Below are 19,384 nucleotides of genomic sequence, written 5' to 3'. Positions count from 1 at the left end.
TCAACAGTGCATCCAAACGCAACCTAGAGAAGCAGTCAAAACAAGCACCTTTGCATCAAGACCGACAGATGGATCGAGCAACCGTTCTGTGACATAAGTGAAGCCCTCCCAAGGCATGGAGCTGCCAGAATTTACATGGAGGGATTTCTTTAGATCCTCATCCACTACACAAGCCACCGGAACTGATTCTCTTCCAGAGCTCACATCCTCACATAAAACAATGACTTTTCGTGTAGCTTTCTGTTTGAAATGCCTTGAGCTGACAATATAGTGGCATTCGACCATCTCCAATTCTTGATCATTCATAAGATCGTTGGCTGGTGCAGGCGGCATTCCCGCGAAAACATCAGGAAGAGCTGTCAAAGGTGCCAAAGAATGGGAGCTGCCAGCGGGTTTGCACCCCCTGGGACATTTAAAACCTTCCAAGTGCCACTCCACTTGAATATTCAATTCACTGCAAAGCTTTGCTGCCTTCAGATACAGCCGTTCAGGCAAGACCCCAAACTTCTCTTCAAGTGCGGCATGGAGGCTAACCCTACAGCAAGCAGTCCGAGCAACCGAAAGAATGTCAAGATTACTTGGCCGGGGTTTTGATTCCTGAACCTCAGGGAACAAGATTTCTGCGACAGTTGAGCAGCGAGAATCCAAAGATCCATCAAGAACTGATTTTTCAGACACCTGCGTTAGAAATTTCAATCCTTCAAAGTTCGCCAAACTTGGCTCCTCGAACTGCTTTGCACCAAAGCTAGTAGCATTCCTGACTCGAAATGCTGCTCCAAGACCTTTCTTGAATCTAGGACGGCCGTGTCTGCCTGGTTTTAGTTTAGCACGGTTCAAATGGTTCCGACTCTTTGGAGGGAAGTGACTGAGAGGATTAGGGCCCATATGAGTGACTTGATGATGGCGCCCAAGATCAGGTAGGAGATCAAATTTCAACCCACATATTCTGCAACTGAATCTACGAGACACATCTTGATTATCATAGTGAATCTCCAATACATCATCATTTGGCAGGGGCTCGTTGCCTACCACAACCTTTGCTTGAACAGCTTGGTTTGCAGACAGGTTACGCTGTTGAGAAGCGATTGGCAGCCTGAAATCCATGTAGTGTGATGAAAGAACATGCAACCATAACTGTTCGGGATTCACGAAATGGCTGCCACAAGGCATACATTGAAACAGTATGCTCTGGTCAAGGATTTGTACACCATGCCTCTCTTTCACATGGGTCTCAAGAACTTTTCTGTTAGTAAATGAATTAAAGCAAACGGCACATGCATAGCCTCTGAACAGCCACTGAGCTTCTTTTTTGTGTGTGTCCATCCAGTGGGCACCAAGTACTTGATCATCAGAGAACTCATTCATGCAAATCTTGCATTTAAGAGTCATCAGAACGCCGTGACTGCCCTTGTTTGCTTCTGGCATAACCACCGGCTCATTAACAGAAGAAGGCAGTGGCTTATCCTCATCGGCGTCAAAGCCCCAAAGCTTTCCAATTTTCTCCTTTTCACGTGAAACCACCTGCAACAACCATTCTACAACACTTAGATCCTTAGAGGCCTCAGACAATATCCACTCCACAAGGCTTTCCTTGGAAACCATGTTTCTGCGGCAGAGGCCACTTTTCATGAACCCATAAAGAAGATCGCATGCTTGGTGCAATTGCACTTTTTGTTTCCTCGAGCTGCAATTACTGAGAAGATCAGTGAAAGTGTCTTTGGATATTAACCGACTTTTCCCATGCCTTGCGCGTTTAAGAAAGCCTGGGATGTGTTTATCACAATATAGCAAGTGCCGCCTTGCTCTCTCTTGACACTGATCATTAGTTTCAGTAGACCACACAATGCAACTTGGCAACTCTTCACTATAGCATTTCACAGGAGTAGATGATGCAAAAGAGTGTTCAGATTTTTCCATCAAACCGCTTCTTCCATCCAAGGCTTCTCCCTCCATAACTGGGCTTGAATTCTTTGGTATAGCATTAGGAACTTCGCCAAACAAAACTATTTCTTTGCCAGACACAGTTTCCAAGCTAGAAATCTTCTCAAACAAGTCTCTGTTCTCACTGTTTGTTCTCTCAATCATATTCCCTGGTGAAAACAACGGCCTCTCCATACCTGTCGAACCCTGAAATCGATGCTTCTTGCAAAATGATGATCCAATTCGAGACCGATGCTTACATCGTGTGCCGAGATTGGTTGTACCCTCACACATAAACTCTGTAGAGGGAGGAGTTTCTTCGGCCTTGGAAACAGTTTTGTCCACGGATCGAGGGCTCAAATGCACACAACAGTACACATCCCCATCATTTGCCCACCTTCCGCACTGCCTTCCCTTAGCCTCAATGAAGGCCATACACCGGCGGTAGGTATACACAGGATGAGACCCGCGTTGGACATCCAATGAAGGTTTCATACCACTCCCCACCTCCACAGGATCACCTGCTTCTTCTGCAGGCCGAATTAATGATGGATCCCCAGCTTCAACTACAATCTCATACCATCCATCAGCCACACTTCCTGGGTACTCCATCGTAGCAGCTGATGCTCCCGTAACTGATTCCCCTTTAAGTGGCCCACTTGCAGATGAAGAAGATTCTAGGGTCCTGCAATTGAAAAACTGAGAATCAGTCTCTACTCCATTAGCCTGGGAGCGTGACCCACAGCCGTCTGCTTCCACTCGAGACACATGCATCTCTGCTCGACGAACTTCAAGCTTGGGTCGTTTCCTGCTGATTTGGGGAACTGCACATGGAGAATCATCACAGTTTCGGTGCTCCACATCTCCAACGATCGCTAAGGGATGTGATATTGCAAACCATTTCACGACTTCCTGCTTCCAAGTCTTCCATTCGGAACCCAAATCAGGCTGGGTGGGTGCATCCCACAGCGCATCAATTTCATTCCATAGAATGGAATCGTCTAATTCCTGGGTCAAGCAAGTGACACTGAATCAACCACCAAACATAAAAGTCGAAAACCGTAAAAGGTAAGCAGATGCCAGAGCATTTCTAGAAAGGCTCTGATATCAGGCTAGTGTCATACCCAAGAAAATAAAGAATAATATGAACATGAAGGATCTTTGAAATATAGAGGAAGAAACAGAACATAGTACTTAGAGAGAGAAAGAGAGCATAGCAATATCTATTATCTCTCCAAAAAAAAAAAAAAAACATAGCAATATCTCTAAAAGGCCTCCCCCATTTAGCAACCCAAGATTTAAAGTTAAGACATCATAGAGTACATTTATATGACCATATTAATGATTTGGTCTCTTGTATAGCAGGAGACATTAGCTGTCTAGTGATGACTCTTCCTATAAAGCGTCTTGGTTTTCTCACTTTTTCAGAGAGGCCGAGGAAATAAGTCTGGAATGTGGTGCTTGAGAGGATGTCAAGAAGGTTTGCCAGCTGAAAAAGAATGTTCTCGTTAGCTGGCAGGAATACGCTGATTAAATCAGTGCTCAGTAATGTACCAGTGTATTTGTTATCTCTGTTAAGACACCCAGTTGATGTGGCTGCTAGAATTAAATCACTCCAAAAAAGGTTCTTATGGGAAAATGGGGATGATCGGTATAAGTTCCATTTTTGGTCACGAAAGACATTTGTAAGCCTATGAGTTCTGGAGGTTTGGGTATCAGAGATATTAGATCTTGTAATATGGCTCCCTTGAGCAAGTGGCGGAGGATGGGAAAGAAGTTCCTCTTTTGCTGAAAAGGATCTTGGACACTAGGAAAGGTATGCTATCACAGCTAATGGGTGCTGCATCAAGTGTGCAAATTGATGAGTAAGGTCGCATATTTGGCGCTCGATTCCGTGGGACCAATCGTTCTAAGTGCAAATTGAAGAGTATGGTCGAATATTTGGCGCTTGATTTCATGGGACCAATCGTTCTAAGTGCTAATTGACGAGTACAGTCGAATATTTGGCACTCGATTTTGTGGGCCAAATCGTTCTATGTTGGTTTGGCACGGTTCAGAATGGGTAGCAGCACTAGCGTGAGTTTTAGGAGGACATTTGGTCCTCAGATGTGCCACTTCATCAGATTTTTGAGTGATTGTGTATGCTGGCATCAAATAAAGTCTTTGTGCAGTTCTTCTATCAAATGGGTAATGAAGTGGTTTGGGTTCCATCTTTTTGAAGAATCCTCTCTGATGAAGAGATTGATGATCCAGCTAGTCTGCTGAAAGTTCTTAAGGGAGGTGTATATTCCTTTAATTGGGGTAGATAGACGGATCAGGTCACCTGATCCTGATGGAGTGTTTTTGGTTAGTTCTATGCAGCGTTCGAGTTGTCAGTATTGCTACAAGTTTCGCTAGCCAGAGATAAAGATATAATATCGTTATCGCCGGTAATATTGCCAGTAACCGGAAATGTGAGGGAAAATAGGAAAACATGGGGAAATTGATGAAATTTTTTAGTGAAACTTCAGGACATGCCTAAATACATATATTTGCATATTTAGGAAAAAAAAAAAATTGCAAAAAAGAATGCATCATATAATAAGTTTTCATTTAATTGGACCAAAAAAGCATGCGTTGCTGTAAGAAATCACTCCAATAGTAACCGAAATGAATTTAATATAATACAAATGCAGCTAGCATACAATAATTAGGTGGACCACAAAAACAATCTAGAATTTTGGACGTAGTTTTGATTAGTTTCTTTTAGTTTGACCTATCTTATGATTGTATGGTCCTGATTTTTCATAAATCCAATCATCATGGTGGGGTTCACTTGATAAGTAAATAGTGCAATCAGGCCATAAAAAATACAATCACCTTTAAACCTCTGATTCAAGTGGGGTCTCACGAAATGGTTGGGCCAGCCTGATTATGAGATTTCCTAATTTCATGACAGGATGATCCTTTCGAACAGATTGTATCCATGAAAACAGCTAGGTGGGGCCATGTGCAACCATTGTAAAAATAAGCTTATTCTACAAATGTTGTGGAGGATTCTCGAGTAATTTGAGCACTTAGAAATGGCATACTTGACATGTATTAGCTCATATTAAACAGTCTGAGAAAAATCCTAACCTCTGACTGGCGGCACTTGTTTTTTAGAAATAAGCCATTTTGATATTTTTCGTCTTAACCTTTCATTCACTGTCCAATAATCTAACAGTTAGATAACTACATAAAAGTAGTTTTTAATGGTGGGTATTCAATTATCACTGTTTCTTGTAGTGTGGTCCACCTGAGATCTGGTCCCAAACATTAAATAGATCCAAATCTTAGATAGACCAGACCATAGGAAACAATGGTGATTGAACATTCACCAGTAAGAACTTCCTAGGGCCCACCGTAATGTTTATTTGCCATCCAACCTGTTGATAAGGTCAATCAGACTTGGATGGAGGGAAAATACAAAGATTGGCTTCATGCAAAACTTTTCTGGCCCACAAAATGTTTTTAATGGTCATCACCAATGTTTCCGGTGGTGTGGTCCATGTCCGCCTGAGATTTGGATCTGATTAGTATTTTGGATCACATAGTAAATAGGTTTTTTAAACGGATGGACGGTGTTGATATACAAAAAATTCATCAGGGTGGACCCCACATGATAAGGGTAACACCCACTAAGGTGTTAGCCGAGTATACTGAGTAACTCAGCATGCTTTTTTCGTACTGAGTAAACTCTTTTGGGTCCACCTTGGATGTATGTAGCTTATCCACGCTGTCCATCCATTTCTTCGGTTCATTTGAGTAAACTCTTTTGGGTACACCTTGGATGTATGTAGCTTATCCACGCCGTCCATCCATTTCTTCTGCTCATTTGAGTAAACTCTTTTGGGTCCACCATGGATGTATGTAGCTTATCCATGCCGTCCATCCATTTCTTCTACTCATTTTAGGGGTTGGGCCCAAAATTGAAGCATAAACAAAGCTTAACTGGACGACACCATAGGAAATAATGGGGTTAATGATGTCCACTGTTGAAACCTTCCTAGTGCCCACAATGATGTTTATTTGTCATCCAAGCCATTCATAAGGTTAAAAAGATGTGGATAAAGGGAGGAAATAAATATCAAACTCATCCAAAACTTCTGTGGGCCCCAAAAAGTTGTCACTGTATACGTTCGATTCACATCGTTTCCTTTAGTGTGCTCCATGTGAGCTTTGGATATTCTTGAATTTTGGGACCATGCCCTAAAATGATCTGAAAAACTGGATGGACAGCATGGATATGATACATACATCAGTCTACTTAGTACACTAAGCGTACCGCGTACGAATCAAAGCTCCCAGTAATAAGAGGCGCGGATTGGGTACTTCCCCACCAGGACCTAGCTAGAGACAGACGGACCTGTCAAGAACTCAGTGGGGCCTACAGTAGTGTATATGTTTTATCCACATCGTCCATCCACTTTTAAAGACCATTTTATGGCATAAGCCCAAAAATGAGACAGATCACCAAAGGAAGGCATGGGGATTGAAAGCTTACCATTGAAAACTTTTTGGGAGCCACGAAAGTTTTGGATCAGGCTTATATTTATGTTTTCCCTTCATATAGGATCTATGTGACCTTATGAACAGGTTTGATGGAAATAACATCACGGTGGGCCCTCAAGAAGTTTTCAACAATAGGAGTTCAATCCCCACTGCTTCATATGGTGTGGTCCACTTGGTCCACTTGAGCCTTCGATCTGCCTCCTTTTGGGGTTCATTGCATAAAAGATCTGTCAAAATAGATGGACAGCGTGGATAAAACATATAGATCGCAATGGGCCCCACAGAGCCCCTGACATGACTGTCTATCTCTAGTTGGGTCCTGGCGGGGGTAGTACCCAATCCGTGCCCCTGACATGACCGAAAATTCCTCTCCGTCGAACCCTAAAATTCAAAATTTCCTCCATAAGAAAACATATACCCGGATTTTTGTAGCCCTAAAAGCACGTTTCGATGCTCAAAACGCTGATTCCTTCTGGAGAAGTCGCCATCAGAGGATTTTCAATGGAAAATCTGAAGTGTTTTTTGTTTGATTCGTACCTTTGAAGAACAGTGTTGCCGATCTTCAATCCAACGACTGTTGAGGTGCTGGAATTTTCTTCCTCAAACAGATCCGAGAGAGAGAGAGAGAGAGAGAGAGAGAGAGAGAGAGAGAGAAAAAAAGGGGGTATTTTTCTTTCTTTTTTTCTATATTTTACATTTGATTTTGACGATTTTGTCCCAGGAATAGGGAATTATTGGCGATTTTTTGGAAATATTGAAAAAAAAAAATGATAATATCAGTGAGATTTTGGCGATTTTCAGAAGAGAGACGAAAAAAGGGGTTATAGGTTTCGATCACCAAGCGATACAGACATTCGCCGACAATTCAATATTGTCGTCAATAATTTAAACATTGGTTCTATGTCAAATATTTTTTTCTGGTCTCCTCCTAATCAGCAACCTTTCCAGAGAATTTGGGCTGCTGCAGCTCCTCCGAAATTGCTCGGGCATCTGCTGTGCAATGCCCCCTGAAAGATTGCGAATCTGTTCGAAGAGGTTTCGGACTTATCTAGGGGAGCCCTCTCTCAAGTCAAGAGAGGGGCTAATGCTGAGGGCCTGAGACTGATTTGTAGCGGAAGCAGGAGTTGCTGCACTTGAATTCAAGCTGCTTCTTTCCAGATAAGTCCTCTCAAGTGCAGTCCACTGGGCTGCATCTGTTTTGGTTTCTTCAGTTGCATTTGTGTTTGGATACTTGGATTCCACAGAGATTCCATGGAAAATGCAATGATTACCTAATGATGATTTCCCTTAATATTGTAGAAAATTGGATTCTGAAAATGGTGAGTCTGTTTGGAAATCCCAGTTTTGTGAGACAATGACCACCTTGTTTCTTGTTCTATGGAACTGCCACTGGATAATGCAGAGTTAAGGAATCCACTGTTTTCGATCTAAATACCCCAAGTCATCTGGTCTATGGAATCCAATTCCTTTCCTCAAGGATTCCATGTATCCAAAAATGCCCAATTTGCTTGAGTCTGCTTAGGCTCTGCTATTAGTTTGGTGGTTATGTGGTTGGTGGATCTGCAGTATGTCTCGGTACTGGGGATGTAGGTTGTTGCATCCCTCTGTTGTATCCTTATTTCCCCCCTTTGGAATAAAGTTCCGCAATCCATCAACAGGCACTAAATTGCAAAGAACAAGTTGAGGCTTTCTATCTTAACAATACTTGAATTAGGAACCAATCACAAGAACAAGGCAATATATTTTGCAATCCTCTCTTGTTTTTTTAACAGAAATAACAAGAAACATATGTTGAACTAACAGAGATGGCGCAAGATAAAGTCTGCCAAAAACGATGGTTAGATGTTTTCATACAAAATCTGATAAACCTGGAGTTTGGAGTTGATTATTTAGTACAAAATTGAAAGCAAAAGAGGAAATATAAGTACCTTTGTTAGAGTTTCAATCAATTCGGCACTTTGAGCTTTCTGACAACGTTGTGACCAAGAGCCAAAAGAATCTTCAAGCCAATCAGGATTTATGTAGGCTGGCAACATTATCTGTCAGGGATACAAGTATGTTACTTGAAAACCACAGCAGTCTTCTCAAGTAAATTAAATATGCAAACAAGCAGCAATAGATGAAATAGCAACCCAACAGTAGCATGAATGTAAAGTTGGATGACAATCATCAAGTAGAAGAACTGCCTACGTCAACCCGCATGTTTCTTCAGTCAAATTAAACAATATAAAGATGGGAAAGGTTCAAGCACTAAATGCTTACATCTATCACAACAAATGTGGGAGACATGTAGGAGAACCAACTTTCATCCAGTGGGCCCGTGGTATTGAAAAAAAAACGGTTACATTACATCCGTATCAGCCGTCACATGAAGGAAACAGTCGTCCCCACTATAAGGGGGTGAATCAGTCTATTATGAAAAAAAAAAAAAAAAAAGGCCATATTAGCCCCATACCAGACAAGGCCAATACACCCTGTAGCTGCACCATACAGAGGCGAAACAGCCATAAAGGACATATTATGAAGGTTTTTATTTTCAAATCTCTCATTTTTCGAATTCTTTATTCATTTCAACCATGAAGGAAGCTTAAAAACTAATTATAAACTAGAAATAGGCCTATTTAGAGGATCAAATCAAAATTTGAGTGCAATTCAATGAATTGAAGCAAAGTGGACCATTATGAGAAATATTGGAAGAAAGGGTAAACCATCACTTTTTTGGTTGTATTCATATGTAATGGGCCCTGATCCACCAAATCATGCTCAATTTGTGTTCGATTACCACTAATTTGGTTGACTTTCAGCAGATCAAGTTGATATTACCCAACAGACAACATTCTTGTCAAAGAATGGCCCATTACACCATCAAATATATGTCCAAAACACATATTTGGGATCCTCGGATTTTTTAGAATTTTACCAACGTCTTTTGAATTTTTCTTCCTCAAAAAAAAAAAAAAAAAAAAAAACAGCCATTACAGGGCTGTAGCTTGCCAATATCATAATACCATAGTTGGGCCCTATCGTAGTGGACCACACCTCAAAAACCACAACAGTCATGAAGTTAAGACCTCTGTGGAGGATTAGTTCACTGAAAATGAGGGGGAAAATATAAGTTTATAAGAGAGGAAATGAAGAATCAATGGAAAGCGAACCCCTCACCACTCCATCCTCAGTGAATCTGCTGCCTCATTCACATATCCTAGAACATGAGAAAAAAGAACCATTTAACCCACAGGAAAGAAAACAAATTTCTCCGCCGATAAAGGATAGCTTTCAAGGTTTGAGCCCTGAAGATAAAACTGAATTTATCACTCCTCAAGTCAGCTTCAACTATCAAATGAACCCACAAAGGATGAGCAACACGACACTCCTGCTTCCACTTCACAGGAATCCATACAACCCAACGGTCCCATGAACAACAAGCAAATCCCATCTTTGTTGTCCCTAAGACCATGCCCAAAACTGAATTGCACATCAACCATTGGTTGGACTTTTTTCTAATCGTCAATTTCTATTCCTTGAAAGCCTTCCAATTGAGTTTAGGATCATGGGATCAGTGTGGTTTCAGGGTATTGCACATCCATCATAGATGCCAGCAGATGAACTGTCTGCTACTATACACGTATGCCACACATACAGAAATAGAATGCTTTACAACTAAGATATATGTGACATTGCACCAAATCATCATCATCACTGTAGCCTTATGCCACCTAAAAGCGTTGTCTTTCACTGATCTTGCCAGAAGTTCTCACTAGCTAGCATCAACACCTCCACCCCCCTTGGTAATCAGACTTGCGGCTAGTATCACACAGTGTTTTAAATATCGATGATATCAGTCGATATATCCCACGATATCTTGTATCCCACCTGTGCGATACGAAACGCACAGGTAGTGTCTATATATTCCACCTATTCGATCCGATGAGCATTCTCAATTTTTTATCTATGTTTTTGCTATAAATCACATTATACCAGTTGTCAAATGGTTACAAATCTATGATTCTTCATGTTTTCCATGAAAAATAATTGGAACTTCGATTTCGAGATTTGGGGGAGATGGGTTAAGTTGCAGAAAATTGAGAAAAATCTAAATTTCTCAATTTCTCACAAATCACTTGCAATCTTTGTATCCAAACACAAAATTAAACATGCATGTAACCTCATCTAGTGATTCTTCTTTTGCTTTTCAATGTATTGCTTGGGTTTCCACATATGGCTTCTTACGTTTATAAATTATATGAATAGACTTTGAATATACTTGCATAAGTTCAGTTGGAAAGCGCATATATTAGGGCCCCCATACAAAGAAAACCCCTATTATGTGCACTATTTTTGTAATGTTTTGATTTCTAAGTGTGCATTGATGTCTTTTTCAATTATCCCTGAAGTTTCATTGAAAATTCGACCAATTTCCCGATATTCTCATGTTTCCCAACATCAACGATAAATTACACGAAACATCCCATGCGATAACTGATATGTATCCATATCCCAAGGGTGCGATACATTACACGACGACAATATTTAAAACATTAGTATCACATAGGTACTAGGTGGAGTATAAATGTCTAATATATTAAAATATATTACATTTCAATTTTCTAGAATTTAAATAAAAAAAAAAAAAAAAAAAACATAGGCAGAGTACAAATGTCTAATATAATAAAATATTAAAACATAGTATATTTTAATTTTATATTAGTAAAAAAACACAAATCTAGATATCAGTGGTGACTGGTGAACAATATGATACACCAAAACCAATTTTAATACTTGATTTTATTTCTCTTTGTATGATAAAGCGACTACACAAATGCACTCCCTTTCTACATGTCGAATGGATGATTAGTGAAACCAAAACACCCATGTCGATAAAATACTAGAATCCCACGAGACTTACTTCCCTGAATTTGGCAGTCTCCAAATTAGGGAGATGAGATACTTTTCATATAAAGAAATTGTAAATATGTGTTTAGAAGTCCAGATTGCAAAATCATAAACAGCCCCATCAATTTCCAGATGAAACGGCAGTAAAATGTGGTAGCATGTTCAATATGCATCTTAGCTGCCAAGCTGGGAAAGGAAAGTGGATGGAAACCACCATAGGAAACCAGAACCAGAAATCCCAACTACAAGACAGGATATGAGACATGAGAGCAATTTTGGAAGTGCATGTTTCATCTATAAAGAAAAACCAAAAAGAACAATGGATAGAATAAGAAACATCTGTAGATTTTCTAGACAACGTATTCCTCCTTTATTTAGAATTTTTCTGGATTCTGAAGAACAGTTTCAAACTTGTTTTCACAACAGGTTCCCCTAGAAGCATGTGCAACTTGTATCACATGCACTAGAGCAATTCATCTGACAAAACATCTAAGTGCCGGCTTTAGTTATAGAGGCTGGAGAATTGCCAAAAAAATGATGCAGAGTACTGTCTGATCATCAGCATATGATAACTAAGGATCTAGCTCAAGAAAATAGGATCGGATGTGAATAGTCAACATCTTAGTTATAGGTTTCAATTTGCAAGAAACCCAACTCCCACATAAAATGGTCGAAACTTCTGAATTGTTTGACTATGAATTGGGTCCAACTGCAAAAGATTCAAATTATAGAAAGAAAAATGAAAACACTGAACATGAATGTTAACAGAATTGCCTCACCAACACGGAACTTGACCTACGTAAGTGATTGATGTCAAAACAATTTATCTAGGTCTGTCAATGGGGCAGGACTAGTTGAGAAAACTCAAATTTTTGAATAGGCCCAGCACAACCAGTTCAAAATCAGGGAGCTGGCTGGGTCGCTTCGATTTTTAAAAAAATAATAAAAAAATTTTTAAAAAAGAAGAAGAAGAAGAAGCCCACGGACGGTCCTGAATCTAGCAAGAATTCGTCAACTCCAAGAGGAACTTAAGCAGCTATAACCAATTGCAGAACTTGATTCATCAAATAGAGACCAACCCAATGAAAAGAACCTTTCAGAGCAAACAAACAAATATGCCCAAAGCAAGGTATTCCAGAACAGTTACGTAATGGACGTTATGTGACAGTAATGGTGTTAACCGTTTCACGTTATGGGGTCATAAAGGCTGTAACGGCAATTACAGAATAAATGGCCCGTAATGGCTGTAATGGAGGTTTTCTTTTTGAAAAAAAATGTCACGGCCATTACGTATTATATCATAACAGTAACAGGACGCAACGGCAGTGGGCATTATGGCCACTATTACCATTACGGAATACCTTCGCACTAAGGCTTTTCCCAAGGATGTGTCAAACACTATACTAGAAGTTTCAGTGCAAAAACAAAGACAACATGCTCATTTTCCTATCTGCCATGAAAGAAATGGATTTACACTTTGAATCTTCAACAGCATCCTTCCAAGATCAGAATAACCTTCACATCGAGAAGCATCCGTAGCAAATCCCTTCCAAACCTCCACCTGGCGAGCACTCTCAACCACGGCCTATTCAAGAGAAGATGGCAAGTAAGAGAAAGTATGCAGGGATGCAAACCTAGGTAAGGAAGAAAAAATGGAAAACCAGGTAACCAGGTAACCAATACCTCAATATGAAGCTGATCGCTCACATTCAGCATGGCAAGAGCAAGTTTTTGCATGATAAAGCGGCGTGGAACGGTCAAGTCTTTGACCATTTCCAGTCCACTATAGTGGGTACCATGAGCAAGAGGCTTTGGGAACTCATCGATTGAACGGACAAGTAATGTATCTGCCCAACAATGTATCCCCTTATTGGGAAAGAATATAACAACATACTTCTTTCTCTCGTGTGTTGGCTTTGCCTTTACAGTTGACAATGGCCAATCAGCCCTTGAACAACGGATTCCCGCTTGCCACTTTCCCCTCCACTATACTTGAGAAAAAGAAGAACAGTCAAAACAGATGTTTAGAGCAAGGATAAACGTCAAATAAATCACAACAGATGGATGAAAAAAAATGAAAATACAAGTGGAAGGTAAACATGTTAATTATAATTGCTTCAAGCAACTAAAAGAGATATTTTTTTTTTATAAGGGCTATGTCAACACAATCATACACTAAAAGAAGTAAACCAAATAAAGGCGTAAACCACTTCCATGTTTAACTGTCCACTCATGTGAGTGTGTGTAACTAAGAAATGAACAATTCATTAAATCGCAAGCAAAAGATGGCCCTGTTGTCACTCCATTTCAAACAAAGCAACAACAAGAAAAACCAAAAACGAAGACACCAGAAACAATCCAGGCCATAAAGCAAAACCAAGCTACCCAAAAGCAATCGCTTCCCAGTCCCTTTGCAGAAAAACAAAGAGTCCCTGAAATTCAGGACGCACAAGAACTGCCCAGAAACCATAGAGATAATAGAGTACTAAAAGAGAGTAGATTTTGCCATCAAATTTTCTAGCATTCATCTCTCCAAATGCCCCAAAGGACTACAAATAGGAACAAATTCCAGATACATCTGCCACACTCCAAAAAAGGACCAGCACTCCAGCCAGTGGTGACATAAAAAAACAGTCCCCTCAACAGCCCGCCAAACTTCAAACAACTCAGAAAAGAAGAAGAAGAAGAAGAAGAAGATCTCAAACGACTTTCACAGACTGACAAATGAAAAGGTGATCTGCTGATTCCTCACCTTTCCTACACAAAGCACATGGTCCCTCTGAATTTTCTCAATTTTCCCAATAACAACCATCACCATCTTAAACAGGGAGAGTGCATCAGAAGCTTTGAGAGCATAGACTTCATAAGTGTTATTCTGCCTCCCATAGATAGATTAGATTTTTTCCATTTAGCCAGTCTCTTTTCAAATCTTTCAACCCAAAAGGGGGAATTTCTGTTCCCCCCAATAGAAAAGCCAAGGTATTTCATTAGAAGTTGTGGAATGTTACATCCGCCCTTATCGCCAACGAGTGCCTTCATTCTATTTTTATAACGAAGACGAAATATATTCTCTGTAATCTGGACATGGAAAAGGCGTATGATCATGTCGAATGGGAGTTCCTTCTTTATCTGATGAAGCGGATGAGATTCGGAGACCGATGGAGAAAATGGATCAAGGAGTGCATCAGCTCTGCTTTCTTTTCAGTCATTTTAAATGGATCACCAAAAGGATTTTTCAAAAGCTCTCGCAGTCTTAGACAAGGCGACCCCCTCTCCCCTTTCCTCTTTCTCATCATTGGAGAAGCCTTATCTGCCATGATTTCGAAAGCTCAATCGGAAAATTTATTCAGGGGAATTCAAATGAAAGGGGTCATAGATCCGATATCTCACATCCAATTTGCGGACGACATTCTTATCTTCTCCCAAGCAACGACCGAATCCGTTGCCAATCTTCGTACGACGATTAGATGCTTTGAAGCAGTTGCTGGGCTGAAGGTGAATCTATTTAAGTCCAAAATATATGGGGTCAACTTAGATGATCAGGAGTTGCTAGTTCTTGTTGATCTTTTGGGTTGTGCTTTGGGATCTCTCCCATCTGCCTTCGTCGGTCTCCCTTTAGGCATTGGCCAGCCCAAAAAACATCAATGGGAGAAAGTTCTTAACAGATTCCGCTATCGGCTTGCCGGATGGAGGCGCCGTTATCTTTCCATTGGTGGCAGGCATACGCTAATCAAAGCAGCGCTTTCTAATCTCCCCACCTATTTTATGTCCCTTTTTCGGTGTCCTTCCTCGGTCCTTAACTCCATCGACACGCTCAGGCGGAATTTCCTTTGGAGCGGATCGGAAGATAGGAATAAGTTCAATCTCATGAAATGGAGGGAAGTTTGTAAACATTTTTGAGACGGCGGAGCTGGAATCAAAGACCTTAAATTGATGAACCAGGCCCTTTTAGGTAAATGGATATGGCGTCTTGGAGTAGAAAAGGACAGCCTTTGGAATAAAATCATTAAAGGTAAATATGGGAGCTCGATAGGCGGATGGTGGACGAATGACGCTGCTCCTCACAGGGTCTCTGGGATTTGTAGAGGAATCAGTCGCCTAAAAGAGAAAGTCATCCATTTGATTGCTTTTGAAGTGGGCAGGAGAGACAACGTTAGGTTTTGGCACGACAGTTGGCTTGGGGACATGCCTCTGAAGGATAAATTCCCTCCAATATTCAGGGTGGCGAAAGACAACAATACTTTCATCGCTGAATATTATTCCCGGGTAGATGACAAGGTTATTTGGAACATCCTTTGTAGAAGGAACTTGCAAGATTGGGAAATCGATCACTATGTTCATCTGTTGCAGCTTCTTCAATCTGTCTCCCTCAACCAGGATCGCGACGACTGTCTCACATGGAAAGCAGACAAATCTGCTTTCATGGTCAGGTCATTCTTTAAAATCTTATCGGCCAACAATGTTTCCACCCCCTCGCAACATCCTCATTTCATATGGAAATACGCTGCTCCACCAAAACTCCAGGTTTTCGGGTGGCTGGTGGGGAACAACCGAATCCTCACCATCGACAACCTTAGGAAAAAGGAATGATTGTGTCGAATGTCTGCCTTTGCTGCATGTCTGCTGAAGAATCGGTGAACCATTTACTGATCCACTGCCCCTTCGCTTATTTCGTCTGGTCAGCTTTCCTGTATTGCTTTAAAATTAAATGGTGTTTTTCGAAGGATGTGGATACTCTCCTTAAAGCTTGGCACGGGGTCAGATTAAGCAAATTCAAATCTAGGATCTGGCGGATCGGTATTTTGGCGATTTGGTGGGCCCTCTAGTTAGAAAGGAACAACAGATGCTTTCAAAACGACGCGAACACACCCCCCCCCCCCCCCCCAATAGTCTCTTCCAATGTTTTTTGTTTCATTGCTTAGTGGATTTCCATTAGGGAAGGGCCCAATGTTGATCTTTTTTTTTCTTGTGTCCTAAGGGCCTGCCAGCTTGGCAGTCCTTTTTGGTATCTTTTTCCCCTTTTTAATGCACGTTATCTTTCAAAAAACAAAAAAACAAAAGGCCTTGGCAAAAGACTTCACCTCTTCCCCATCCATGGCCACACAAACAGGGACACTCTTTCTCATGTTGACTAGTTTGAAATATCGTCCAGGTCATATCGGTCTCGAATCAAAACAAAACAACTCACCAAACCAATAGAAGACTGAGTCAGAACACATAGGGCAAGTCATACTGGTTTCAGTCCCCATGCTAGTTGCACTCTGAAACCGCTACTCCCTAAGGCACGAAACTGCTTCAAAGCACCAAATGACACCTCTGATGAATTTTAATTAATTCCTAGATGCCTCACACAAAGCAAGCATGTCACTTGCAAATTGCAGGTGATAAATTTTCTGAGACTGCTCTAGGGCAAATCTATTGGGGGATTGGACGGTTTTTATAGTTGTGCATTGGCAGTTTTTAATTGGTTCCGTGCTTTGTAGTTTTTCCTTTCCTACGCTTATTTCTTCGTTGACCTGGTTTCTAAGTGAGGAGAGGGTCCCCTCAGGGTGGGTTATGCTTTCCTGTTATTGGGTGTTTTGTTTTCTAATAAAATCATACTATTAGATAGCTCTTGATTGTAATCAACCAGTGTAATAGTCTATTACATTGCTCATGTGGGAGTTTTGTGCTCTCACTGCAAGTCACCAGCCCCGATAAAAGAGGGTTGCATCAAGTTGGCAGCCAGCATCAAACTAACGCCATAAATTTCATCAAGAATCCGAACAATAAGACATTCCAAACTCGTGCTAAGGCATTCCCTGTATGCGATGCGCTGCATCAAAACTAGGGTGTAGAGAGAAATGGGCAATGGTTGGCTTGGGCATCCCCCGGAGAGATGTGCCGCAACAATGCTCAGTTGTTCTGAGATGTAGGCGAGGGTTCCCACACTTCTAGATGCATGCAAGTAAAAAAAAAAAATTAGTCCAAGAGAATAGGATTCATCTTGCCACATGGAATATAGGGACCATAACAAGAGTACGGAGTTAGTAGATACAATAAAACGAAGGAGAGTTAATATGAATTGTGTTCATGAGACCAAGAGGAAAGGGACCAAAATTAGAGAAATTGATGGATATAACTTCAGCATATATGAAAGGACAATAATAGAAATAGGATAGGGATAGTAGTAGATAAAGGTTTAATTGATAAAGTTGTAAATGTTAGAAGAGTAAGTAATAGGATTTTTATTAATAAAACTCATGTTAGGAGAAAAGATGATATTATTAGTGCAAACTATAGGTAGGGTTACAAGATAGAATCAAAGGACAATTCTGGGAGGATATCGATGGAGTATTGAAAGGAATTCCAAACAAAGAGAGGATATTTGTAAGGGGAGACTTAAATGGTCATATAAGAAAAGAAAGCAAAGGATATGAGGGCGCACATGAAGGATATGGTTTTGGGGGGACAAATGAGATGGGGGATGCTATCCTTGTTTTCGCAAGCATACTATCTAGCTCTAGCAAATACATACTTTAAAAGGAGGGATGAACATTTAATAACTTTCAAAAGTGAATTATATACACACCAAATAGACTTGTTTCTACTTAGGAAAATAGAACAATCAATATGTAAGGATTACAAGGTTATAGCAGGAGAGTCTGACTATGCAACATGCGTTAATGGTTATGGACGTTTACATAAAGAGATGGGAAAAGGTGAGTGAAATTGATAGGGTGTCCAAAATTAGATGATGAAATTTAAAAGGGGAAAATTGCTATTCAGAAATAAATTAATAGAAGAATGAAAGTGGAATGTCGATGAAAAAGTAAATGTTATATGGAATGAGCGGTTTAAAAGTGTATGGGAGATATTGGGCCATCTTAGCTGACAAAGTTGTTCAACAAGATTGTAAGATTGATAAAATGCCAAATGAATGGAGGAAAAGTAATGTGGTACCACTGCACTAACCATCATGGGATTAAACTTATGACCCATACTATAAACTTTAGGAGAGAGTAAGTAAGCAAAGTCTAAGGCATGAAATAAAAGTATCAGAAAATTGGTTTAGTTTCATGCATGGGAGGTCTACCCATAAAGTTATTTTCCTACTTAGACAATTGATGGAGAAATATAGGGAGAGGAGGAAGGATCTCTACATGGTCCTTATTAACTTAGATAAAGCATATAATAGGGGTCAATAGAGAGTTAATATAGTGGGTGTTAGGAAAGAAAGGAATAAGGATGCATATGTGAGAGCGGTAACAAATGTGAGGACTACTAGTGAAGAGATAAGTGAGTTCCCAATGACAATAAGCTCGCACCAGGGATCAACATTGAGCTTGTACCTTTTCACATTTGTTACAGACAAGTTCACGAGACATGTGCAGGAAGAGATCCCAAGGTCCACATTGTTTGTAGATGACATAGTTTTGATTGGAAAAAGACATGGGAGTTCGTAAACACAGAGCTTGATTTATGGGCAAATGCTTTAGAGTCTAAAAGGATATAAAATTTAGTTGGACTAAAACAGAGTATGTGGAATGCAATTTTATTTTTATTTTTATTTTGGGAAAGATGATATTGATATAAAATTTAGTCGGACTAAAACAGAGTATGTGGAGTGCAATTTTATTTTTATTTTTATTTTTGGAAAGATGATATTTATTAAACAAAAAAAAAAAAAAAAAACTACAAAAAATCTAGAGAAGCCTTAATCTTAAGTACAACAACAGAGCAACCCCTAGTTGCAAGCCCTAACTAATCCTCCTTCAGGGGGGCCAATCCCGAAACAACATGATGACCTTACTAAGAACCCTCGTACACCCATTACAGTTACGAAAACAACAGTCGTTCATTTCTCCCCAAACTACACACAGTAATGCCAAGAGCGTCATCCTACTTTTCCTTTCTATCCTTCCTCCTTCCGTTGCATACCAAGTGAGGAAAAGATCGTCCATCGAGTTAGGCATGACCCAATTTACTGACGCCATTCTGAGGATTCCGTCCCAAACTTACAACCGTAAACGAACAATGAAGGAAGATGTGATCGATA

The 19,384-nt window shown here is 40.3% G+C and overlaps 1 protein-coding gene across 4 annotated transcripts in view; it reads right to left on the bottom strand.

Annotated features, from left to right (window-relative positions):
* LOC131229395 (histone-lysine N-methyltransferase SUVR5) overlaps positions 1 to 19,384 on the bottom strand; it is a 34,272-nt gene that overhangs the window by 3,620 nt on the left and 11,268 nt on the right. For 3 of the 4 annotated variants that reach the window (XM_058225337.1, XM_058225336.1, XM_058225338.1), the window contains 4 exons: positions 13,030 to 13,332; positions 12,821 to 12,931; positions 8,382 to 8,492; positions 49 to 2,928 (listed from right to left, as the gene is read on the bottom strand). In XM_058225337.1, coding sequence (XP_058081320.1) covers positions 49 to 2,928; positions 8,382 to 8,492; positions 12,821 to 12,931; positions 13,030 to 13,332 — 3,405 coding nt within the window. Of the gene's footprint in view, positions 1 to 48; positions 2,929 to 8,381; positions 8,493 to 12,820; positions 12,932 to 13,029; positions 13,338 to 19,384 lie in introns of all 4 variants that reach the window. The other variant, XM_058225339.1, reaches the window with a different exon arrangement.

Source organism: Magnolia sinica, chromosome 16 (assembly GCF_029962835.1).
Source record: "Magnolia sinica isolate HGM2019 chromosome 16, MsV1, whole genome shotgun sequence".
NCBI classification, from domain to species: domain Eukaryota; kingdom Viridiplantae; phylum Streptophyta; class Magnoliopsida; order Magnoliales; family Magnoliaceae; genus Magnolia; species Magnolia sinica.
This window is presented reverse-complemented; position numbering and strand designations above follow the sequence as displayed.